The sequence below is a fragment of the Nyctereutes procyonoides genome, unplaced genomic scaffold (genome assembly GCF_905146905.1).
Source record: "Nyctereutes procyonoides isolate TBG_1078 unplaced genomic scaffold, NYPRO_anot_genome, whole genome shotgun sequence".
Classification (NCBI taxonomy): domain Eukaryota; kingdom Metazoa; phylum Chordata; class Mammalia; order Carnivora; family Canidae; genus Nyctereutes; species Nyctereutes procyonoides.
In genome coordinates, this window is record NW_026575120.1 from 15,540,569 (window position 1) to 15,564,635 (window position 24,067).

The 24,067-nt window shown below is 35.3% G+C and overlaps 1 protein-coding gene across 1 annotated transcript in view; it reads left to right on the forward strand.

Moving 5' to 3' along the window:
* LOC129516127 (A disintegrin and metallopeptidase domain 3-like) overlaps positions 1-19,497 on the forward strand; it is an 88,485-nt gene extending 68,988 nt beyond the window's left edge. Inside the window, exons 17-20 of the mRNA XM_055335464.1 lie at positions 8,623-8,709; positions 10,773-10,887; positions 16,162-16,324; positions 19,449-19,497. Coding sequence (XP_055191439.1) covers positions 8,623-8,709; positions 10,773-10,887; positions 16,162-16,324; positions 19,449-19,497 — 414 coding nt within the window. The remainder of the gene's footprint in view (positions 1-8,622; positions 8,710-10,772; positions 10,888-16,161; positions 16,325-19,448) is intronic.
* The last annotated feature ends 4,570 nt before the right edge of the window (positions 19,498-24,067 follow it).

Genomic DNA, 24,067 nt, shown 5'->3' on the forward strand with positions numbered 1-24,067 from the left:
TATCAGTATACTTCAAAGAATGTAAGCAGCCATCATTAGCATTTTTTAAGAGCAATTACAGACATGATTGAAACTACTAATGAAACAATAGAAAGTACATCTGAAACTAATGGAGTATTATATGTTGGTTAATTGAATCTAAATTAAAAAAAAGAAAAGAAACAATATAGAAAGTTCTAATACACAGAGAGAAGATATAAAAAAGAACCAACTGGAAATTTAAAAAATAAAAATATAATAATCAATATATAAAACTCAGTGATAGGCTCAGGAGCAGAATGGAGGGGACAGGGTAAAGAATCAGTAACCTGAGGATACAACCATAGAAAATACCTAATCTGAATAACAGAAAGTAGACTAAAAACACAATGAATAGAGCCTCAGAGACCTGTGAGATTATAACAAAAGACATAATATCCATGACATTGTCATTCTAGAATAGGAGAAAGAATTTAAGGATGGAAAAGTATTTGAGGAAGTGACTCCTGGAAAGAGTTTGCCAGAAAGATTTGCCAAAAAGCATCAACCTAAAAATGTAAGAACCTGAAGAAATATCTTGGAAATATCTTCTCCCATTCTGTAGGTTGTCTTTTAGTTTGGTGGACGTTTCTTTTGCTGCGCAGAAGCTTTAGATCTTGATTAAGTCCCAATAATTCATTTTTGCTTCTGTTTCGCTTGCCTTCATAGATGTATCTTGCAAAAAGTTGCTGTGGCCAAGTTCAGAAAGGGTGTGGCCTGTGTTCTCCTTTAGGACAATGGATTCTTGTCTCACATTTAGATTTTTCATCCATTTTGGGTTTATCTTTGTGTATGGTGTAAGAGAATGGTCTAGTTTCATTCTTCTGCATGCGGCTGTCTAATTTTCCCAGCACCATTTACTGAAAAGACTGGCCTTTTCCAGTGAATAGTCTTTCCTGCTTTGTCGAATATTAGTTGACCGTAGAGTTGAGGGCCCATTTCTGGGTTCTCTGTTCTGTTCCACTGATCTGTGTGTCCGTTTTTGTGCCAGTACCACACTGTCTTGATGATCGCAGTTTTGTAGTACAACCTGAAATCTGGCATTGTGATGCCCACAGCTCTGGTTTTCTTTTTAAAAAATCCCCTGGCTATTTGGGGTCTTTTCTGGTTCCACACAAATCTTAAGATGATTTGTTCCAATGCTCTGAAGAAAGTCCATGGTATTTTGATAGGGATTGCATTGAATGTGTAAATTGCCCTGGGTAGCATTGACATTTTCACAATATTAATTCTGCCAATCCATGAGTATGGAATATTTTTCCATCTCTTTGTGTCTTCCTCAATTTCTTTCAGAAGTGTTCTGTAGTTTTTAGGGTATAGATCCTTTACCTCTTTGGTTAAGTTTATTCCTAGGTATCTTATACTTTTGGATGCAATTGTAAATGGGATTGACTCCTTAATTTCTCTTTCTTCAGTCTCATTGTTAGTGTATAGAAATGCCACTGATTTCTGGGCATTGGTTTTGTATCCTGCCACACTGCCGAATTGCTGTATGAGTTCTAACAATCTTAGGGTGGAGTCTTTTGGGTTTTCTATATATAGTATCATGTCATCTGCAGAGAGGGAGAGTTTGACTTCTTTGCCAATTTGAATGCCTTTTATTTCTTTTTGTTGCCTGATTGCTGGAGTGAGGACTTCTAGTACTATGTTGAATAGCAGTTGTGAGAGTGGACATCCCTGTCGTGTTCCTGATATTAGGGGAAAGGCTCCCAGTGCTTCCCCATTGAGAATGATATTTGCTGTGGGCTTTTCATAGATGGCTTTTAAGATGCTGAGGAATGTTCCCTCTATCCCTACACTCTGAAGAGTTTTGATCAGGAATGGATGCTGTATTTTGTCAAATCTTCCTCTGCATCTTTGAGAGGATCATATGGTTCTTGTTTTTTCTCTTGCTGATATGATCAATCACATTGATTGCTTTACAAGTGTTGAACCAGCCTTGCATCCTGGGGATAAATCCCACTTGGTCAGGGTGAATAATCTTCTTAATGTACTGTTGGATCCTATTGGCTAGTATCTTGTTGAGAATTTTTGCATCTGTGTTCATCAGAGATATTGGCCTATAATTTTCCTTTTTGGTGGGGTCTTTGTCTGGGTTTGGAATTAATGTGATGCTGGCCTCATAGAATGAGTTTGGAAGTATTCCATCCCTTTCTATCTTTCAGAGCAGCTTTAGTAGAATAGGTATTATCTCTTCTTTAAACGTTCAATAGAATTCCCCTGGGAAGCCATCTGGTCCTGGACTTCTGTGTCTTGGGAGGTTTTTGATGACTGCTTCAATTTCCTCCCAGGTTATCAGCCTATTCAGGTTTTCTATTTCTTCATGTTCCAGTATTGATAGTTTGTGGTTTTCCAGAAATGCATCCATTTCTCCTAGATTGTCTAATTTATTGGCATATAGCTGCTCATAATGTTTTTAAAATCGTTTGTATTTCCTTGTTATTGGTTGTGATCTCTCCTTTTTCATTTGTGATTTTATTAATTTGAGTCTTTTCTTTTTTGTTTTTTAATAAGGTTGGCTAATGGTTTATCTATATTATTAATTCTTTCAAAGAACCAACTCCTGGTTTTGTTGATCTGTTTCACAGTTCTTCTGATCTCTATTTCATTGAGTTCTGCTCGAATCTTTATTAACTCTCTTCTTCTGCTGCGTGTACGTTTTATTTGCTGTTCTTTCTCCACTTCCTTTAGGTGCAAGGTTAGCTTTTGTATTTGAGTTTTTTCCAGTTTTTTTGAGAGATGCTTGTATTGCAACATAGTTCCTTCTCAGGACTGCTTTTGCTGTATCCCAAAGATTTTGAATGGTTGTATCTTCATTCTCATTAGTTTCCATGAATCTTTTCAATTCTTCTGTAATTTCCTCGTAGGCCCATTCATCTTTTAGCAGGATGGTCTTTAGCCTCCACGTGTTTGAATTTCTTCCAAATTTCTTCTTGTGATTTAGTTCTAGTTTCAAAGCATTATGGTCTGAAAATATGCAGGGGACAATCCCAATCTTTTGGTATCGGTTGAGACCTGTTTTGTGAACCAGCATGTGGTCTGTTCTGGAGAAAGTTCCATATGCACTTGAGAAGAATGTGTATTCAGTTGCATTTGGATGTAAAGTTCTGTAAAAATATCTGTGAAATCCATCTGGTCTAGTGTATCATTTAAAGCTATTGTTTCTTTGGAGATGTTGTGCTTAGAATATCTGTCATTTACAGAGTGCACTGTGTTGAAGTCTCCCACTATTAGTGTATTATTATCTAAGTATGTCTTAACTTTGGTTATTAATTAATTGATCTACTTGACAGCTCCCACATTAGGGGCATAAATATTTATGATGGTTAGGTCCTCTTGTTGGATAGATCCTTTAAGTATGATATAGTGTCCCTCTTCATTTCTTACTACAGTCGTTGGGATAAATTTTAATTTATCTGATATGAGGATTGCTACCCCAGCCTTCTTTTGAGGACCATTTGAATGGTAAATGGTTCTCCAACCTTTTATTTTCAGGCTGTATGTATCCTTAGGTCTAAAATGAGTCTCTTGTAAACGGCAAATAGATGGGTCTTGCTTTTTTGTTGAGTCTGAAGCCCTGCGTCTTTTGATGGGATCATTAAGCCCATTCATGTTCAGAGTTACTATTGAAAGATATGAATTTAGTGTCATCATAATACTTATTCAGTCCCTGTTTTTGTGGATGGTTTCCTTGGAGTTCCTCTTTCTTTTATAGAGTCCCCCTTAATATTTCTTGCAGAGCTAGTTTGGTGGTCACATATTCCTTCAGTTTCTGCCAATCTTGGGAGCTCTTTATCTCTCCTTCTATTCTGAATGAGAGCCTTGCTGGATAGAGTATTCTTGGCTGCATGTTCTTCTCATTTAGGACCCTGAATACATCCTCCCAGCCCTTTCTGGCCTACCTGGTCTCTGGGAGAGGTCTGCTGTTAATCTAATATCTCTCTGCATATAAGTGAGGGATCTCTTGTCTCTTTTGCTGCTTTAAGGACTTTTCTCTTTATCTTTGGAATTTGCAAGTTTCACTATTAAATGTCGAGTTGTTGAATGGTTTTTATTGATTTTAGGCGGGGGAATCTCTCTATCTCCTGGATCTGAGTGCCTGTTTCCTTCCCCAAGTTAGGAAAGTTCTCAGCTATGATTTCTTCAAATATGCCTTCTGGTCCTCTGTTCATTTCAGCACTCTCGGGAACCCCAATTAAACGTAGATTTTTCCTTCTGAGGCTGTCATTTATTTCCCTTAACCTTTCCTCCTAGTCTTTTGTTTTTCTCTTTTTCCTCAGCTTCCTTTCTTGCCATCAACTTGTCTTCTATGTCAATTACTTTTTCTTCTACGTCATTAACCCTTGTCATTAGGACCTCCATTTTGGATTGCATCTCATTTAATTGCTTTTTAATTTCGGCCTAATTAGATCTAAATTCTGCAGTCATGAAGTCTCTTGAATCCTTTATGCTTTTTTCCAGAGCCACCAATAGCTTTATAGTTTGCTTCTGAATTGGTTTTCTGACATTGAATTGTAATCCAAATTCTGTAACTCTGTGGGAGAGAGTACTGTTTCTGATTCTTTCTTTTGTGGTAAGTTCTTCTTTCTAGTCATTTTGCTCAGTGCAGAGTGCCTAAAAACAAGTTGTACCGGAAAAAGGAAGAAAAAAAGGGAAAAAACAAAGAAACAAAAAACAAAAACAAAAAAACAGGAGGGGTATCCTCTGCTTCTATGTACTGTAAATCCCTCGACTTCCTGTGGAGCTTCCCAGTGCTGCTTGGTCAAGAACTTGCTCTTCTTTCCCTGTCCTTCCAGGTGGTCTTCTCAGGGAGGGGCCTCCTCTGCTGATTCTCAGGTGTGTGCACCTGGGGGAGTTGCACTGCCCTTACCAGGTGCATGGCTCAGTAGGAGCTGTTTATCATATGAGGCCCCGTTCCCTGGTGGCCCCGACCCTCCCAGGCACAGGATGTCAGGAGGAACAGCAACAGTGGCAGCGGCCAGCTCTCCATCCCTAGAGTCACCTCCCGTAGTAACTACCGCAGTCTCCCAGTCCGCACTGGCCTGGATGCTCTGGGGGCGCCCTGCGGTTGGATCATCCTCGCTGTCCTGTGCCCTCACGGCCTCTGCCTGCCCTGGGGGGGGATGCAGGATCCTGGGATGTGTCCCGCATAAGCCTTGGAATGCAAGGCCTGCACTGCAGGAATTGTGCTCCCTGGCCCGCAGCCCCCTCCGTCTGGAGCCGCTGCCTGAGCTTCTCCCCAAGGTCCCGCCCTTTACCCCGCTGGGCCTGCGGTGTGTCGCACGCTCTCCCCCGGGCCGCACTTCCTCTGCTAGTGACCCCAGGAACCTGGGGGCTCCACTGCCCCCCCTGGGATCCTGCCCGAGTTCCCTGCGAGCACCTTTCTGTCTGGGAAGATTTTTAAAGTTCTTGCTTCTCCAGGCCTGGGCTTTCCTGTCCTGGAGGCTGTCGCTGCCTGACCTTAGCCCGGCAACTTGTGGGGCCCCCTCCCCCACTGGTTTCTTTTTTATTTATTAATTTATTTTCCGTCTTCCTACCTTGTTAGAAGTGCAAATTCTTCTCTCGGTAGTGTTCCAGCTCTTCTCTCTTTAAATCTCAGGTCGAATTCATAGGTTTTCAGGATGATTTGAAAGTTATATAGGTAAGTTGGTGGGGACAGGTGACTTGGGGACCCTACTCTTCCACCATCTTGCCACACCCCCTCAAGATGAAGAATGTTAAAAAAAAGTAATGAGAGTGAAACCATATCTTACCTACAGGGAGAATACAATTAAAATAATGATAACAATTGAAATAAAATCATATGAGGATGAGGCATACGAATGCCACAGAAGAATGCCATGCTGGTTTGTCCTACTGCCCTGTATGACCACTCATCTCACCATCAGTGATTCTCTGCCTGGGAAGGTCTGATCACTAGCTTATGCCCATTTGACTAATGTGCCCATGGAGGGAAAAGAAGGAAGTGAAGGAGAAAGAAAAGGGAAGAGAAGGGAAGGAAGGAAGGAAGGAAGGAAGGAAGGAAGGGAGGGAGGGAGGGAAACTGACTCTTCCTACTTGGTTTAGTAGGAACTTTGAGCTGGCATGACTTTTTACTCCCATTTTATTTTTAATTTAAAAAGAAAACTAATTTACAGCCTTATCCATGTGACAGGGACTTTTCACAAACTGTCTTCATTTGGGAACTGGCCATTTCGGCTGTGGTACATCCTGTAGTTTAATTGGATAGGACTCTCCTAGAGGACAGACCACTTGAAAAGCCTAAATTCTATAGTCATCATTAATTCAGTTGCTTTAGGAAACAAAATACCTTTCTAAATTTTCTTCCTTGGGATAAAAAATGTTGTGTTGGCTGCATTTTGTAATTGAGAGAAAGGAGAGGCAAGTGGTGAATATGAGAACTAACTACTTCTGTGGTTCTGTGGACAGACTTCCATGGACAATTCCACCTGTTAGCCTCCCTGCCCAACCTGACTTTTTGGGTCTCCTTCCTCTGCTTTTCCTTATTACTCTGAGGCTGCAGCTCCTCCAGAGCATTGTGAGGCTGATCAACTAGGTTCTCTCTTTTATCATTGCATTTGATGTGGTTGCTTCCACACTGCATTTTATCCACCAGTGACCTTCATTTTATTTCAAAACCCCAGGAAGTTCTTAACTCTCTCATCTTCTAATTGGCTTGTTCTGATTCTCCTTTACTCACATTAATTAGGAAAGGGGGAACAATCGTGACTGCCATGTCTGTGAACTTGAACTGGAATTATTCTATGATTGTTTAGAAAATTAAAGATACACTTTATTTTCATCTGTTATTCTACATTATTCAGTTGATTTCAGAATGGTTGGAAAGGAAAGACTTCTTACCTTACTCTCATTAAATGTGGGTCCTTTGTAAAAATTATTTTGTTAGATAAGAAGAGAAAGAGGGAGAGAGGGGAGACTTTATATCTTACTTATTAACACAAAGAAAAGTATGTCTCTCTTACTAATCACAATGAAATTTTAAATAAAACATATGTATTTAATACTGTAATATACTGAGTGAAAAGTATACTACATAGAGATAAACATTATTCTCACAATACAAGCTTGCTTAATATTAGATGTGATAGAAAGCTTTTTTGATTAAATAAAATCTTTAAAAAAAGACTTAGAACAGGTAAAGAGTTTAAGTGATTTCTAGCTCACACAGGTAGGCCAGGACAAATACATCTCAGCACATTCATTTTACACTTGAAAAGGGGTATGTTTGAGACATTTAATCATCCAAAATGAGATAAGCTAATCATTGAATAAATAAATAAAATTATCTGCCTTTTTCTTACTCATACCTGGGACTATATAAGAAAATATGCTTACATAATCCAGGTATTTCTCTTTAGGAAATACGTATTTACTTATATTGCTTTTTTTTTTCCTTTGAACTATGATGTGTCTGCTTCTGTTTGACATTATTTGTGTCTCTTGTTCAAAGAAGGAAGTCTTGTGTATTAGTTTATATTCAAAACATCATCCCAAGGCTATGTACTTTTATAGCGTCTCTTGTTTGCTGTCATTACAAAAAAGCCACCTATAAATTGGTCTGTTTACTTGAAGGAAACTGTATCAGAAGCATAGGTCTTAACTTTTCATAGCTTATTTTTCCCTTAAGGACAACCAAGTGAAATATGACTAGTGTATTATTGCCACAGTGACAATGTTTAAGGAGAATGAAAATGGTTTTGTCTACAGGTAAGATATTTAGGGTAAATTAAAATTTGGACAGGGGAATAAGCACTTAAAGTCTACAAAAAATGAAATAAATAAAGAATAAGTAAAACAATATCTTGTGTTAGTGAAAATTTACTGTGTGCCAAACATTGCTGTTATCCCTTTATGTCTAACAAATTACTTCATCCTTAAAACCTACATTTTTATAACCTATAGTTTTTAAAAAAATTGGGTATCAATTATATTCCAAATTCAAAGATGGAAAACTGAGGCAAGGAGGGTTTAAATAATTTGTACTGGGTCACACTGCTAATGTGAAAGAGAAGAAAGATTATCATTAAAGTTGGAAATAAATCTAAAAATGACAGGAACATTAATATTTAGCATTGATCTATAAATATGTGGCTCTGAGACTGAAGTAGTTTCTGCACTGATATTGGCTCTGTTAATCACTCATGCATGATCATAAAAGAGTACATTTATTTTTATCAAATATAAGGTGAGGTTAAAACATCTTCACAGGGTCATTCTGAATATATATTATAAAAATGCATAGAAAATGCAAAGACAGATACTAGCTTATTACAAATGGTCAGTACAAGTTGGCTATATTTGTTCTTAGGCCAGTTAGTATCAACTAACTTACAGCTCTGCTGCCTCATGAGAAAATAACTAGTATCTCATTCTCAGAATTTTATATGATAAAGTAATAACATGCCATTTAGACTTCAACTTAATTTTATTAGAAGGAATAGATGTCATGAAATCCAGATTCATATGCTCTGTATGTGTGTGTATATATGAATCTATTTTGTGTGTCTAATTTTTGTACCAAGTATAATTGTGCAACTCTTGACTTTACATTTAAAATTTTTGTTGTTTGTTTTAACATTTTAGTATTGTTTTCGTGGACTCTGCGAAGACATCAATAACTACCCAAATAGACCAAATTGTGAGTCAGAAAAAAATTGCAGTGGACATGGGGTATGTAATATTTCCTCTATTTTCATGTATAATGTTTAAAATCCATGTCAGGGGCACCTGGGTGGCTCAGTGGTGGAGTGTCTACCTTTAGCTCAGTTAGTGATCCCAGGGTCCTAGGATCGAGTCTAGCATCATACTCCCCGCAAGGAGCCTGCTTCTGCCTCTGCCTGTGCCTCTATCTCTCTCTGTGTGTGTCTCATGAGTAAATAAGTAATATATTTTAAAAAATAAAATAAAATCCATGTCAGTAACTTTTTCCAAGGTGGTAATAAAGTTCGGAATCATTCAATGTAGAAATTTCCTTTAGAAATTTAATAAAGTGGATTCCATTCCATATACATATACATATGATTTATGTGTTCAGGTTATTATAGGCCTCATGAGCTAAAAATAACTTTGAACTTTGTACAAAAATGCAGCATGAAAAATACTCCAGTATGAAATTTTAGAAATGGATTCATTGAAGATTACAAATATATATTTATATGTTTATATAAATTTTGCTTGTAATTGAATGTATGTGTACTGATGTTTAAACACACTATTATATTGCACATATTATTTATATTACACATATTACTTAAAATCTAATATTTTTGTGAGAGCAGAATTTCTTATCCATACAGATCTCTTTCATCCTCTAATAACTTCAATTTACTTCCATGTATATTTCTTCCAAACTATATTTGAAAACTCATTTACCAATGGACTTTAAGATAATGTCAAATTTTTACTTTACTAATGTAAGTAATAGTGTAATGGACATTGTTATACATTACCCCTCACACAATTATCTGATTTCTTAAATTGCTAGCAATGAAATACGATGGGTCAAATTTATGCAGTTTAAATTTTCATAGATATTATGTTTTTTAGAAATACTATACTGTTTTTGCTTTCACCCTTATGGATAAAAATGCATTTTCTCAAATTTTGGCAAGACTACATTCTCAGATTTTAAAATCTCTTCTCACATGCTAAATCTATTGTTAATTTACATTTAATTAAGAAATTAAGATACAGTTCTTAAGCATGTATGGTCATATTTGCATTTCTATTTGTCCATCCATTGTGAAAATATCTATCAGGGAATAGAAATTTTGTAAATTTAGTAAATGTTCCCAAGCCTGCATTTGGCTTTAACTTTTTGGCTAATATCTCCTGCTACATTGATGCTTCATATTTTATATAATAATCCAGGAAGAAAGTGACCTGCCTACATGACTTGTATCAAATTTTCTCCCAAATCACTTACATGTCCTATTATTAACAGTTTCCTTTGTTTCTTTCTTTCCTTAGTTTAAATTTAATTTGCATGAATCTATTTCTAGACTCTTTCTTCTGCTTCTGACCCTTTTGATTCATCCACCAGATCACATTTTTTAAAAAGATTTTATTTATTCATTGGAGAGAGAGAGAAAACCATGAGCAGGTGTGAAGAGCAAAGGGGGGAGAAGGAGGAGCAGACACCCTGCTGAGCAGGGAGCCCAATGTGGGGCTGGATACCAGGACTCTGAGATAATGACCTGAGCTGGAGGCAGATGCTCAACAGATTGAGCTATCCAAGTGCCCATCCACCAGGTCACATTTATAGATATAGCCTTCCTACTTCTAGCAAAATACATTTTGGTATCTGTGTCTCATTAAGCAAGCTTTTTCCTTTGTTTTTTTTTTTTTTTCTCCATTTTTTTTGTAAAAATTGGCTCTTAGACATATTTTAAAATCTAGCACAATTCATTATATATATCAACTTCCACTATTTTATAATTTCTAGCTTCATAATTTCTATGCCTTTGTAGAATAAGACATTTTCATTGTATCAGCTTGTAATCTATTGTTATTTTAAAATACAAGAGACAAATAAGAGGAAGTACCTATGACATTGAAAATATATTACAAAGACATTTATTATATTTTAAAAATTATTTTCCATATTAAAATAAAAATTATAGTATATGAAGTTATATTTTAATAACTTACATTGACCAACAGTCACAAATAATGAATTTAATGTTTGCATTTTACCTAAAATGATCTAATTTTTTGTTTGGTTTTGGTTTTAGATTTGCAATGATAAGCTTAATTGTCACTGTGATGTTGGATATTCTCCTCCAATTTGTCTCCCATCACCATCATCACCAGGAGGAAGTTATAATGATGGATTTTGGTATCCAGAAAGTTAGTATCAAGATCAGTGTACTTCAGTAGTGATTTCTGCACTTAGGGAAATAGTCTCCACTGACTGTGTAGCTATTGAGCACATGACTTTGATGGTGCCACTATAGAACTAAAATTTCCATTTTATTTTACTTTATTTAATTTAAATTTAAGTAGCCATTTGTGGCTAGTGGCAATTAAACAGTACAGCTCCAGATCATACTATCTGTCAAAATTTTGCATATGCTTTTAGTTCCAGTCAAGAAGTGAACATGCTAATAGGCCTTCCTTTAATTTAAACCATACTTCCCAAAACATTTCTGTTTATATGGCAGAGTTTTATAGATAAGTATGGTTAAATTACAGAATAGGTAATAGTTTTATTATATACTCTGTATATTCCAAGGGTGTTAACTATTGTGATGTGATAGTTCACGACCAAGTTGCATCTTTGAAGTTGACCATCCTATTGAAAGATATGGATAGTAGATGGTATAAAACATTTTTAAATGTATTTGGTGAACATTCATGAACATTAACTCATGTTCTTCACAGCATTTTCATTTTTTCTAAATATTATGTAAAAATTTCATAACGGTATAATTCCTTATGTCTTTCCATCATTTGCATTTTTAACTATATATTCTATGTGTGTGTGTGTGTATGTGTGCATATAGATATGTTGCAAACTGGACAATACATTATTATATTTGCCTTAAACAGCCAATGGAAAGTTAAAGATTTTTTTATAGGGATCCCTGGGTGGCGCAGCGGTTTGGAGCCTGCCTTTGGCCCAGGGCGCGATCCTGGAGACCCAGGATCAAATCCCACATCGGGCTCCTGGTGCATGGAGCCTGCTTCTCCCTCTGCCTGTGTCTCTGCCTCTCTCTCTCTCTCTCTCTCTCTCTGTGTGTGTGTGTAACTATCATAAATAAATAAAAATTAAAAAAAAGATTTTTTTATATAAATATTCCCATTTACCCACGCATTTACTGTTTTTAAGGGCTTTTCAACTCTTCCAGCACATTTAAATTTCCATGTGGGTCATTTTCTTTCTCACTGAAAAACTTCCTTTTAAAAAAAAATGTACCTTGTGGTGACCAACTGTTTTAAGCTTTTGTCTTTGAAATGTTTTTAAAAAATGTCTCAAATTGTGAGGTGTATTCTAACTGGAAGTAGAACTCTGCACTGAGAATTTTCACTTTCAGCAGTTCAAAGATTCAATTATATCTTTGGTCCCAATGTAGGTCTTTCATCCATTTTGAATTTATTTTTGGGTATGGTGTCAGAAAGTGGTCCATTATCATTCTTCTACACGTTGCTTCTAGTACTCTTGACACAATTTGTTGAAGAGGCTGCCTTTTTTCCATTGGATATTCTTTCTTGCTTTGTCAAACATTAGTTGACTATATAGTTGTGGCCATTTCTGGATTCTCTATTCTTTTCCATTGATGTATGTATCTGTCTGTGTGCCAATACCATATTGTCTTGATGATTACAGCTTTGTAATGCAGCTTAAAGTTTGGAATTGTGATACCTCCAGCTTTGTTTTTTTTCTTTCTTTCTATTTTTTTTCTATTTGAGAAAGAGAGAGAGAGAGAGAGAGAGAGAGAAAGAGAAAGAGACACAGAGAGAGGCAGTGGGAGAAGCAGACTCCTTGCTCAGCAGGGAGCCCAACATGGGGGCTCAATTCCAGGACCCCAGGATCATGACCTGAGCTGAAGGCAAATGCTTAACTGACTGAACCATACAGGTGCCCTTCATGCTTTTTTTTTTCCCCCAAGATTGCTTTGACTATTCAGGGTCTTTTGTGGTTCCATACCAATTTTAGAATTGTTTGTTCTAGCTCTCTGAAAGATACTCTTGTTTTGATAGGGATTGCATTAAATGTGTAGATTGCTTTGGATAGTATAGACATTTTAACAATATTTGTTATTCCAATCCATGAGCATGGAATTCTTTTCCATTTCTTTGTGTCATCTTCAATTTCTTTCATAAGTGTTCTATAGTTTTCAGAGTACAGGCATTTCACTTCTTTGGTTAGATTGATTCCTAGGTATCCTGTGGTTTTTGGTGTGATTGATTGTAAATGGGTCAATTCTTTGATCTCTATCTGATTCTTCATTATTGGTATATGGGAATTCAACAGATTTCTGTATGTTGATTTTTATCCTGCAATTTTGCTGAATTGGTATATCACTTCTAGCAATTTTGGGGTGGAATCTTTCAGATTTTTTACATAGAGTATTATGTCATCTGCAAATAGTAAACGTTTGACTTCCTCCTGGCTGATTTGGATGCCTTCTATTTCTTTTTATTCTCTGATTGCTGAGGCTAAGTCAGTACTATATTAAATAAGAATGGTGAGAGTGGACATCATTGTCCTGTTCCTGACCATAGAAAAAAAAGCTCTCAATTTTTCCCCATTGAGGATAATATTATCTGTGGCTTTTATGATGTCAAGATATGTAGCTGTGTGTCTTTTGTCTCTAGCCTTTATAATGTTGAACTATATTCCATCTATCCCAACTTTGTTGAGAGTTTATCAAGAATAAATGCTGTACTTTTTTGTCAAATGCTTTTACTGCATCTGTTGAGAAGATCATGTGGTTCTTAACCTGTCTTTTATTAATGTGGCATATCATGTTCATTGATTTGTGAATATTGAATCACCCTTGCAGCTCAGGACTAAATCCCACTTGATTGTGGTTAATAATTCATTTAATGCATTGTTGAATTCAATTTGCTAGTACCTTGGTGAGAATTTTTGCATCCGTGTTCATCAGGGATATTGACCTATAATTCTCCTTTTTAGTGGAGTCTTCATCTGGTTTTGGAATCAAGGTAATGCTGGCCTTGTAGAATAAGTTTGAAAATTTCCCTTCCATTTCTATTTTTTTGAACTGTTTGAGAAGAATAAGTATTAACTCTTCTTTAAATGTCTAGTAGAATCTCTCTGGAAGCCATCTGGCTCTGTACTTTTGTTTGTTCATAGATTTTTAATTACTGAATCAAATTTTTTGATGGTTAAAGGTCTGTTCAAATTTTCTGTATTTTTTCCTATTTCAGTTTTAGTAGTTTGTTTCTTTCAGATTGCCCAGTTTGTTGGCATGTAATTTTTCATAATATTCTCTTATAGTTGTTTACATTTCTGTGGTATTGGTTGTGATCTCCTCTCATTCGTGATTTTATTTATTTATTTGGGTCTTTTTGATATGTGTTGTGAGGGTTTTATCAATTTTAGTAATTCTTTCAAAGAACTAACTCTTAGTTTTGTCATCTGTTCTACTTTTTTTGTTTCTATATCATTTATTTTTGCTCCAATCTTGCCAGTCCTTTCTGGCCTCCTAGTTGTCTGTGGATAGGACTGATGCTAGCCTTATGTTTCTACCTCTGTAGATTAAGGACCTCTTGTCCTTAGCTGCTTTTAGGATTTTTTCTGTCTGAAATCTGCAAACTTCACCATTATACTTTGAGGTGTTGACCTATTTTTATGGATTTTGAAAGGTGTTCTCTGTGCCTCCTGGACTTGAATGCCTGTTTCCTTCCCCAGACTAGAGAAAGTTTTCAGCTAGAATTTACTCCAGTGTATACCTTCTGCCCCCCCCTTTTCTTTTCATCTTGGATCCCAGTTATTCTAATATAGTTTTGATTCATGGTATCACTGATCTCTCACATCCTTCCCTCATTTTCCAGTACTTGTTTATCTCTCTTTTCCTCAGTTTCTTTATTTTATCTTCTATGTCACTGATTCTCTCTTCAGCCTCATTTATCTTGGCAGAGCCTCAATTTTTAATTGCATCTCAGTAATACCCTTTTTGATTTTGATCTGATTAGATTTTAGTTCTTTTATTTCCCCAGAGAGCAACTATTTAGTGTGTCCTATGCTTTTTTCAAATCTAGCTATTGTCTTTATAATAGTTATTCTGAATTCTAGCTCTGACATTTTTACTAATATCTATAGTTATTAAGGCTCTGGCGGTTAGTACAGCCTCTTGATCTTTTTTCTGGTGGGAGTTTTTCCATCTTGTCATTTTGTCCAGAGAAATACAGATGAATGAGAGAATAAAGTACAAAAATACAACCATGACCCCAGCAAAATATACACTAAACAAATCAGAAGAGATCAAAAACCACGAAGAAAATAAGGAAAAAAAGAGAGAATATAATCAAATAGGTAGACAGAACAGGGTGATACACTATGTCCAGGGTGTATTTTGGTCTGTTGTTAGAAAAAAACTAGATCCCAAAATTGTAAAGAAAGGAAAACATATAGACCAAAAAAAAAAAAAAATGAACGTAATAAAAGGGAGCCAAAAATGAAGAATATGCATATAAAAAAGTAAATGTAAAAAAGTCTTTAAAAATAGTTAATACTAAAAAAAATAGTTAATACTTATGTTGTTTATGGTAACACTGAGCTGAAAACCCGCTCCTGGGCTCACTGATTGCAGCTGGCTCCCTGGCTCTGATGTTTGGGAACTCTGCATCACTAAGGGACTCCTATTATTTCTGTGACCTTGGGGATCCTGAGACCACACTGTCCCACCAAAGATTCTACCTGGCTTCTCTACCTGACTGCTTTTCAGGCAGGGATGTCCCTTGCCAGAGCAGACTTCTAAAAGTTCCTATTTTGCAATCTGCTGCTATATCACTTTCCCATAGCCAGCTTACAGAGGCTCCCTCTGTCTGGTTTATCTTCTGATACATCACCAGGATTCACTTCTTCATACTCATACATTGTAGAAATGGTTGCTTTTCTATTAGTAGCATTGCAGCAATTATTTTCTTAGATCTCTGGTTGATTTCACAAATGTTCAGAATGATTTGATAGCTATCCAGCTGAATTCCAGAGACCAGATGAAAGTAGGGTCCCTACTTCTCCAATGTCTTCCCCAACCCTAGAGTCCCTCTTTTATACCTACTCTATTTTTTAAATGAATAAATTTGAATATCAGTTTAATGTGTTTTAAGCAGCCGTCCATAAAAGGGTATAGAAAAATATGAAAATATAAAGATTGAATATACATATAAAGATTAAATGTAGATTTATATTAATTATATATTGAGTTGACAAATATATAATACTTTATGGGGCATAGTCAGAATATTGGAAAACATTTTTATTTTTATTACATTTAAAAATTATTTATTTATTTACTGGAAACATTTAAAAATATAAACTTATTTATCCTAGGACTGTATTATATGAATCCCAAATTTTTATATTTCAAATTACTAATAAGCTTTGAATATTATTTTTGAAAAAGTTAAAATGTACTTTCACATTTTCAGAGAAAAGCAACACCTTATTCAGAAAGCGACATGCTGCTCCTAAAAAAAATGGCCTCTTGATCAGTTTCTACATTTTTATACCTGTCCTTATTTTAATTGCCATTGTTGCCCTTAAATGGAATCAAATAAGATTTTGGAACAGAGAGGGATCAGAAAGTGAAGAGTAAGTAAATTTATTATTTTTAAAAGTCATATTAAAATCCAATTGTGGAAAAACTAAAATATATTTTAGAATATTACAAATAGGACTTAAAAGTGTTAAGTTTGGATCTCAGATGAATTGGGTTAGTATTAGACATGTTGAGTCTTGTTATATACCAAATTTTTTCCAATTTCATGTAGTAGTTATCTTTCTTGTTCTTATAGATCTAGAAATAACTGAAGCTACTTAATAAATTCACAGTGCCTTTCAAAGTGAAAGCCATGTTGACTACAATTGCTTTAGTAGGCTCTGTCTACCACCTAAGCAACCTCTATTTTTTTCAGATTGTTCCAAGGGGATTAATAGAGATAAGGAAATTTAATGAATAGAATATGTTGAAGTTGAGAAAAATATAAAAAAATTATAGCAAAGGGAGAATATGGATAAGACAATGCCCATTTTACACTTAATACTGCTCATGTTTCTAAAATTAGACTTAAGGTACTTGAAATGAGCACCACAAAAAGCCTAGTTAACCTCTGTCTCCACACATAGTTACAAAATTTTATTTTCTTGTGATGAGGATTTTTAAGATCTATTGTCTTAGCAAGTTTCAAATATACAATATTTTATTATTAAATATAGTTAACATTATATACCCATGACTTAATTGTTTTGTAACCAGAACTTTGTATCTTTTGAATTCATTCATTCATTTCACTCACAGCACACCCCCACCTCTGGTAACTACCAATCAATTCTCTGTATCTATGAGGTTATTTTCTGTTTTAAAAAAAATTAGATTCCAATATAAGTGAGATCATATGATAGTTGTCTTTCTTTATCTAACATTTCACTTACACAGAACTTTTTTCTTTACCATATCACTATACAAATCACAATTTTGTTTAGTCAGGGGATCTTTAGGGAAAAAAGAATGCAGAAGTAAGGATAAATAAGTAGGTCTCATTGTTCTATGCTAAAAGAAAATGTCTCTGTTGCTTACTTGAGCAAATAAAGATAATATATAAAACTTCCACCAAAAAAAAAACTCTCAAGAAAGTGGACTTATAAGGAACATACCTCAACATAAAAAATACCATATATGAAAAACTCACAGCTAACATCATCCTCAAAGATGAAACTCTGAAAACTTTTCCTCTAAGATTAGGAACAAGACAAAGATGTCTACTCTTGCCACTTTTTTAACATAGTATTAGAAATCCTAGCCATAGCAACTAGACGACAGAAAGAAATAAAAAATATCCAGGTTGGTAAGGAAGAAGTAAAACTGTTACTATTTGTGGATGACAACATACTCTACATAGAAAAACCAAAGACTCCTCTAAAAAACTGTTATATTAAATGAATTCAGCAATGTTGAAATATACAAAATTAACACAGAGAAATCAATTGTGTATCTATACACTAATAATGAAGTAGTGGAAAGAGAAATTAAGATAATTCCATATATAATTGGAACAAAAAGAATAAAATACCTAGAAATAAACTTAACCAAGGAAGTGAAAGACCTTTACTCTGAAAACTATAAGCCATTGATGAACAAAATTGAAGATGACACAAATTAAAAGATATTTCATGCTCATGGATTGGAAAAATGAATATTGTTAAAATATCCATACTACCCAAATCTGCCTACAGATTAAATACAATCTCTCTCAAACTACCAGTGGCATTTCCTTTTTGCAGAGCTAGAACAAACAATTCTAAAGGTTTTAGAGAACCACAAAATAGCCCAAAGAACCAAAGCAATCTTGAAAAAGAAGAACAAAACTAGAGGTATCACAGTCCCAGATTTCAAGATATACTACAAAGCTTTCGAAATCAAAACAGTATGGTTCTGGCCCCCAAATAGATACATCAACCAATGGAACAGAATAGAGAAGGCAGAAATGAACCTAAAACTGTATGGTCAATTAATCTGTGACAATGGAGGCAAGAATATACAATGAGAAAAAAGGCAGTCTCTTCAACTAATAGTGCTGGGGAAACTGGACAGCTACATGCAAAAAAAGAAAGAAGAAGGAATGAAAGAAAGAAAGAAAGAAAGAGAAAGAAAGAAAAAGAAAGGAAGAAGAAAGAAAGAAAAAGAAACTGGACCACTTCCTAACACCATATACAAAAAAAAATAGATTAAAAAAAACTAAATGTGACACCTGAAATCATAAAAATCCTACAAGAAAACATAGGCAGTATTTCACTGACATTGATGACAAACATTTTTCTAGATATGTCTCCTCAAAAGAGACAGAAGCAAAAATAAACTATTAGGACTATGCCAAAATCAGCTTATACTCAGGGAAGTAGGGAAAAGGAAACCTACTGAGTGGAAGAAGACATTTGCAAATTTATACAATTCAAACCAAATAAACCCCATAAATGATCTGATTAAAATATGGGCAAAGGACCTGAAGAGACATTTACTAAAGAAGATATACAGATAGCAAACAGACACATAAAAAGATGCTCAGCATCACTAATCATTGAGGAAATGCAAATTAAAACCACAATGTGATATGACCTACACCTATCATATTGGCTAGAATCAATAAAACAAAAAATAATGTGTTGGGAAGGATGTGCAGGAAATAAAAACAAACCTTGTACACCATTAGTAGGATTGTAAATTGGTATAGCTATTGTGGAAAACATTATGGAGATTTCTCAAAATTAACAAAATACCTGGAGAGTATTATGCTAAATGAAGTCAGACTGAGAAAGACAAATACCATATGATTCCACTTATGAATAGAAAAAATAACGAATAAAACAGAAAGCAGAATCAGATCTATAAATACAGAAAACAAATTGTTGGTTGCCAGAGGGGAGTGGGGTGGATGGCTAGGTAAAATGGGTGAAAGGGAGAAGAAAAGGTTGGATTCTACTAATGGAATGTATAAATCATGGCAATAAAAGGCACAACAGAGAATAGAGTCAATGACATTGTAATAGTGCTATAATAGGATAGATGGTATCTACACTTGTGAATATAGCATAGTGCGTATACTTGTGAAATCACCACGTTGTATACCTGAAACTAATGTAACATTGTGTGCCAAGTATACTCAAAAAAGAAAAAAATAATGTTTTCTAACCCTAATGTAATGCTATTTCTTTTTTACAGATCTGTATCAGAAGACAGCAAAAGTAACAGCCACCAGTCATCAAGTTAAAGGTAAATGGAGGAAACAAATTAGTGAAAGTGACATAATTCATAAAATAGTTTAAAATTTTTAACAATACCTCAGTGTAAAAAAGCTATTATTCCATATTACATCATGACATACTAAAACAAAGACTAAAACTAAACTTAATTTAGTTTTAATTTCAAAACTAAAATTTGATATTTTGTTAATATTACCAGAGATTTATTAACCAACATTTTTATGATAAGAAATGACTTTAAAATATTTATGAGCCATCATGCATCCTGCTCACACATTTAAGTTCTAACATGGTAGATTTACACAGATTGACTCCCAACATTGATATTTCTTCCTCACTAAGGCTCCATGGTTATATTTATCCTCATTTTAGAAATGAAGGGACAGACATAAAAAACTTAAGTTACTATGTGTACAAAATTTTAGTAAATTTGGGAGATATAATTTCATTTAAGACAACCAGACTCCAGACTCTAACTCTTAAGAACTTCACAATTTTGATACACATAGCCTGATATATACCTGGTGATGGAAAATGAAATTTCCATTTTTGACGATCTATTAGATGCAAGGCAAAATGATAATTGCACTGTCCCTCCAGGTTAGAAAGAAAATTCTTTACTATAAAATAGGATAAAGTTGGCATTTGCATATATTCAAAATATATATCTGTAAATTGTATATGTACATATATACATTTGTATACCTATATTTATTCATATTTATAGGTCAGATACATAGAGAAATCATAGTATTTGACAGACCTATCACTGGGAGTAAATGGAAAAATTAAAAATTCAACCATTAGTGAAATCAAGAATTCATCCAATTACTAATTTGCCACTTCTTCATATTTTACTTTGATGGAGAGTTAAGTTAATGAATTTCTTTTGTTGTTGTTGTTAATGGATTTCTATTTCCCATCTGCCACCAAAGAAAACATAACTACTACCCTTCATGTAAAATGTTCTTATTTTTCAGTAGAGGTAAATGGGAGAGTTGATGGTGAGGGAGGAGCTGGATAGAAGTTTTGAATATGATTGAATGAGTATTTCCCAGTTTAGATATTTGAAAGGAGGTACTTGACTTTCTGGGGTCAACTCACATGAGGCTTTTATTTAAATGTAAATGGTACAGTGCAGCAAAGAGACTGCAGGCAAGCAATGGGCACCACAGGTACACCTCATGCACAAGGCCTCAAGTTTCCTTAATAAGACAGGAAACAACAAATGTTGGCAGGGATGTGGAGAAAGGGGAACTCTCTTACACTGTTGGTGGCATGCAAGCTGGTACAGCCACTCTGGAAGACAGTGTGGAAATTCCTTAAGAAGTTAAAAATAGAGCTACCCTACAACCCAGCATTTGCTCCCCAAGATACAGATGTAGTGAAATGATGGGATCTGTACCACAATGTTTATAGCATCAATGTCCACAGTAGCCAAACTGTGGAAGGAGCCAAGATGTCCTTTGACAGATAAATGGATAAAGAAGATGTGATATATATATATATATATATATATATATATATATATATATATATATCACACACAGTGGAATATTGGAATATTACTCAGCCGTCAGAAAGGACAAATACCTACCATTTACATCGACATGGATGGGTATCCATAATACCCTGGAGGGTATTATTCTGAGTGAAATAAGTCAGTCAGAGAAAGATAATTATCATATGGTTTTACTCATACATGGAATATAAGAAATAGTGAAAAGAACTTTAGGGTAAGGGGGAAACTTGAGTGGGGAACAGTTAGAGAGGAAGACAAACCATGAGAGACTCCTAACTTTGGGGAAACAAAGGGTTGCGGGAGGGGAAGTGGGGTAACTGGATGACAGGCACTAAGGATGGCACTTGGTGGGATGAGCACTGGATATTATATGTTGGCAAATTGAACTTAAAATAAAAAAAAAATTTAACAGCCCATGACAAATCTCACTGACATCTTGGCAAAAAGTGAAACCAGGGATCCTGGCTTTCCCAGAGATAAAGGTAGAGCTTTTCCATTCCAGCTGTAAATCAACTCTTTCTGACATAGGAATAGAGCTAGCAGAGCTATGCAGGTATATCCATGCATATACCTGGGCGGGAGCTTTCCAAGCACATGAATGATCCAATGAAACAATAAGCCAGTAATGTTTGATGAATAAAAGTCATGTCAGGTTAGCTGGAGCAGAGTTAGCAAGAGGGCTGTGGTAGTAGTAGGTCAGACAGTAAAACTCTTGTAGGCTGTTGGAGATTTGGGGGCCATCTGTATTTTATTCCCAGTGAAAGAGGGAAATCACTGGAAGATTAAAGTTTGAAGCACATTACTTTCACTTTAAAAGGCTGGTTTGTTAAAACACAAAAGGTTGGTTTGTTGAAAATAGTCTGTATGATGGCAACAGTAGAACTGGAGAAATTAGAGAGTGGAGAAACTACTGTAACAATCCCGGAGGGAAGGGATGGTACCTGCGATCAAGGATAGTAAAGATGATTTTAGGAACAAATTTTGAAGGTGACCAACAAAATGAATTGACAGTTTGAGTATAAAGTGTAAGAAGTATTTAAATGATGTTTATTGATAAAGTAGCAAGATAAACAAGATTAAATGTAAATGCAGTCCTGTTTTCAAATTTGTGCTCTTAATACATTTTAAGATTTATTAAAATTAAAATTGCAAGAGAAAACTTACTCAAGTAATTATGAGCCAAGACAAGTGTCTGGTATGCCATGACAAGGAGTCATTTTCTTATATAGAAGTATTTCTTGTATAGTTAAAGTATTTTTGAAGTTGTAAGGGAGGGATTCAGGATGACATGGTTTGCCTTTTACAAATTTTACTGGGATAAAGTAGGGGAAAAGTCATTCAGAGTCAGTAAGAACCAAAGGTTAGTGAAACAACTTTAATACTATAGAATCCACAGAAATGTGTGAGAAGGGCAGGATTAAGAGGAAAAGAATTGTTTTAGGAGATATAACAGAGGTGTAGACTCAATTGAATGGGTGACTGGATAGGTGTATTTGGGTTAGAATACAAGAGAACTACAGAGACAAACCTGCAGAGATAAATATTTCTGACCCAATGGATGATGACACCTTTTACTAATGACATATTGTACAGCCTGGTCAGCACCAGTTTTTGTTGGGAGTGACCACGTGGAGGGAGTGAAGAATGAGTTTGAGTTTAACATGTGTACGTAGGTTGGACACCTGTTGGAAATGCATAGAGGACTTCTGGAAGTACTCTTCCTCGGGAGATAAAAATAGACAATAGTTATTTATTTCTTCACATATTTTTAATGTTCTTTTCCTCTTTTTTCCTTGCTGATAATTTTCTTTTCTCCACATGAATTGTTGAAACTGTATAACTGAAATGCATGTGAATACCACTTTATAGTATTTCCTTTTACTGGAGCTGTCACAGACAATTCAGGAAAAAGAAAACTGGGTTTGATAATTTCATGGAGCACTGGCATAGACTGTGACATAAGCAGTATTCTATATGCTAATTACTTCCTACACCTGTAGTTGCATAGTAAAATTAGATAGCTTTTATTAACAATTAAAATTTAACATTTCCATTTTTCTCTGTTTTACAACAGTGACTAAGCAACATCAAAAGCCATAGGTTGGAGAAAGACTATTAACCAAGACATTCACCATTAAGTGACCTGATTCTATAATGAAAAAAAATCTGCTATTCTCACCTTTTGTTATGGCTTAAAGCTTTCAATTTCACAAACAAAAAAATAAATCCTGAGAGTGAAATATGTAGGCTTGTGTCTATTGATTCCTCTACTTGCTGTGATCCTTAATGGGGAAAAACAATATTGCCTCTTTTGAACCAAGAAAATTGTTACATCCCAAGCTACACTGCTGCTGCCCACCCTTAGATCCCCAGGGCCATGCTAACTGATCCCTTCTCAGGAAAAGACACCCATAGTCCACATCTCTCCAGTATCCCTGCTCTATACATTCTAGGCTTTTGGATATTGAGAGGAAATATTGCTAGGTAAGGGCAGCCCCAGAACCTTCAGAGAGTCATTAAGATCATTCTATCTTCAGGGAATTGCTTGAACTGAGTTCCTGGTCATATATAAATGTTGCATCTCCAGGTGATACATCCTTGGCCTCAGGTAAATTGAGATCTAGGATATATCTTTTTCTTTTGGGGAACCCAGAATTGTTACTCCTTCTTCACTGAGCTGAGCTTTCGGGGTAAGATTTTCTTGCTTCAGTGCCCTCCTCCTCATCTCCCTCTTACTGAAATGAGTGCACTTCTGCATACCTCAAAGCATAGTACATGGATAAAGAAACCATCAACCTAGGTAGAATCTAATGAGAACCTACAGAGTCTCCATCAATAAACAAAGATTCTTTGCTCCTGGTTCAGGCCTGAGAGTAGCTCACCACAGAGCCCAAGAGATTCCTTTGCCAAAAGTCCATCAACTAATAAATGGATAAACATTGTATGGATAGTAATTTATGCACAATGAATATTATTTTGCCATAAAAAGGAATGAAACACACCTCAACAACATGGGTTAATCTTTGAAACCATTATGCTAAGTGAATACATCCAGT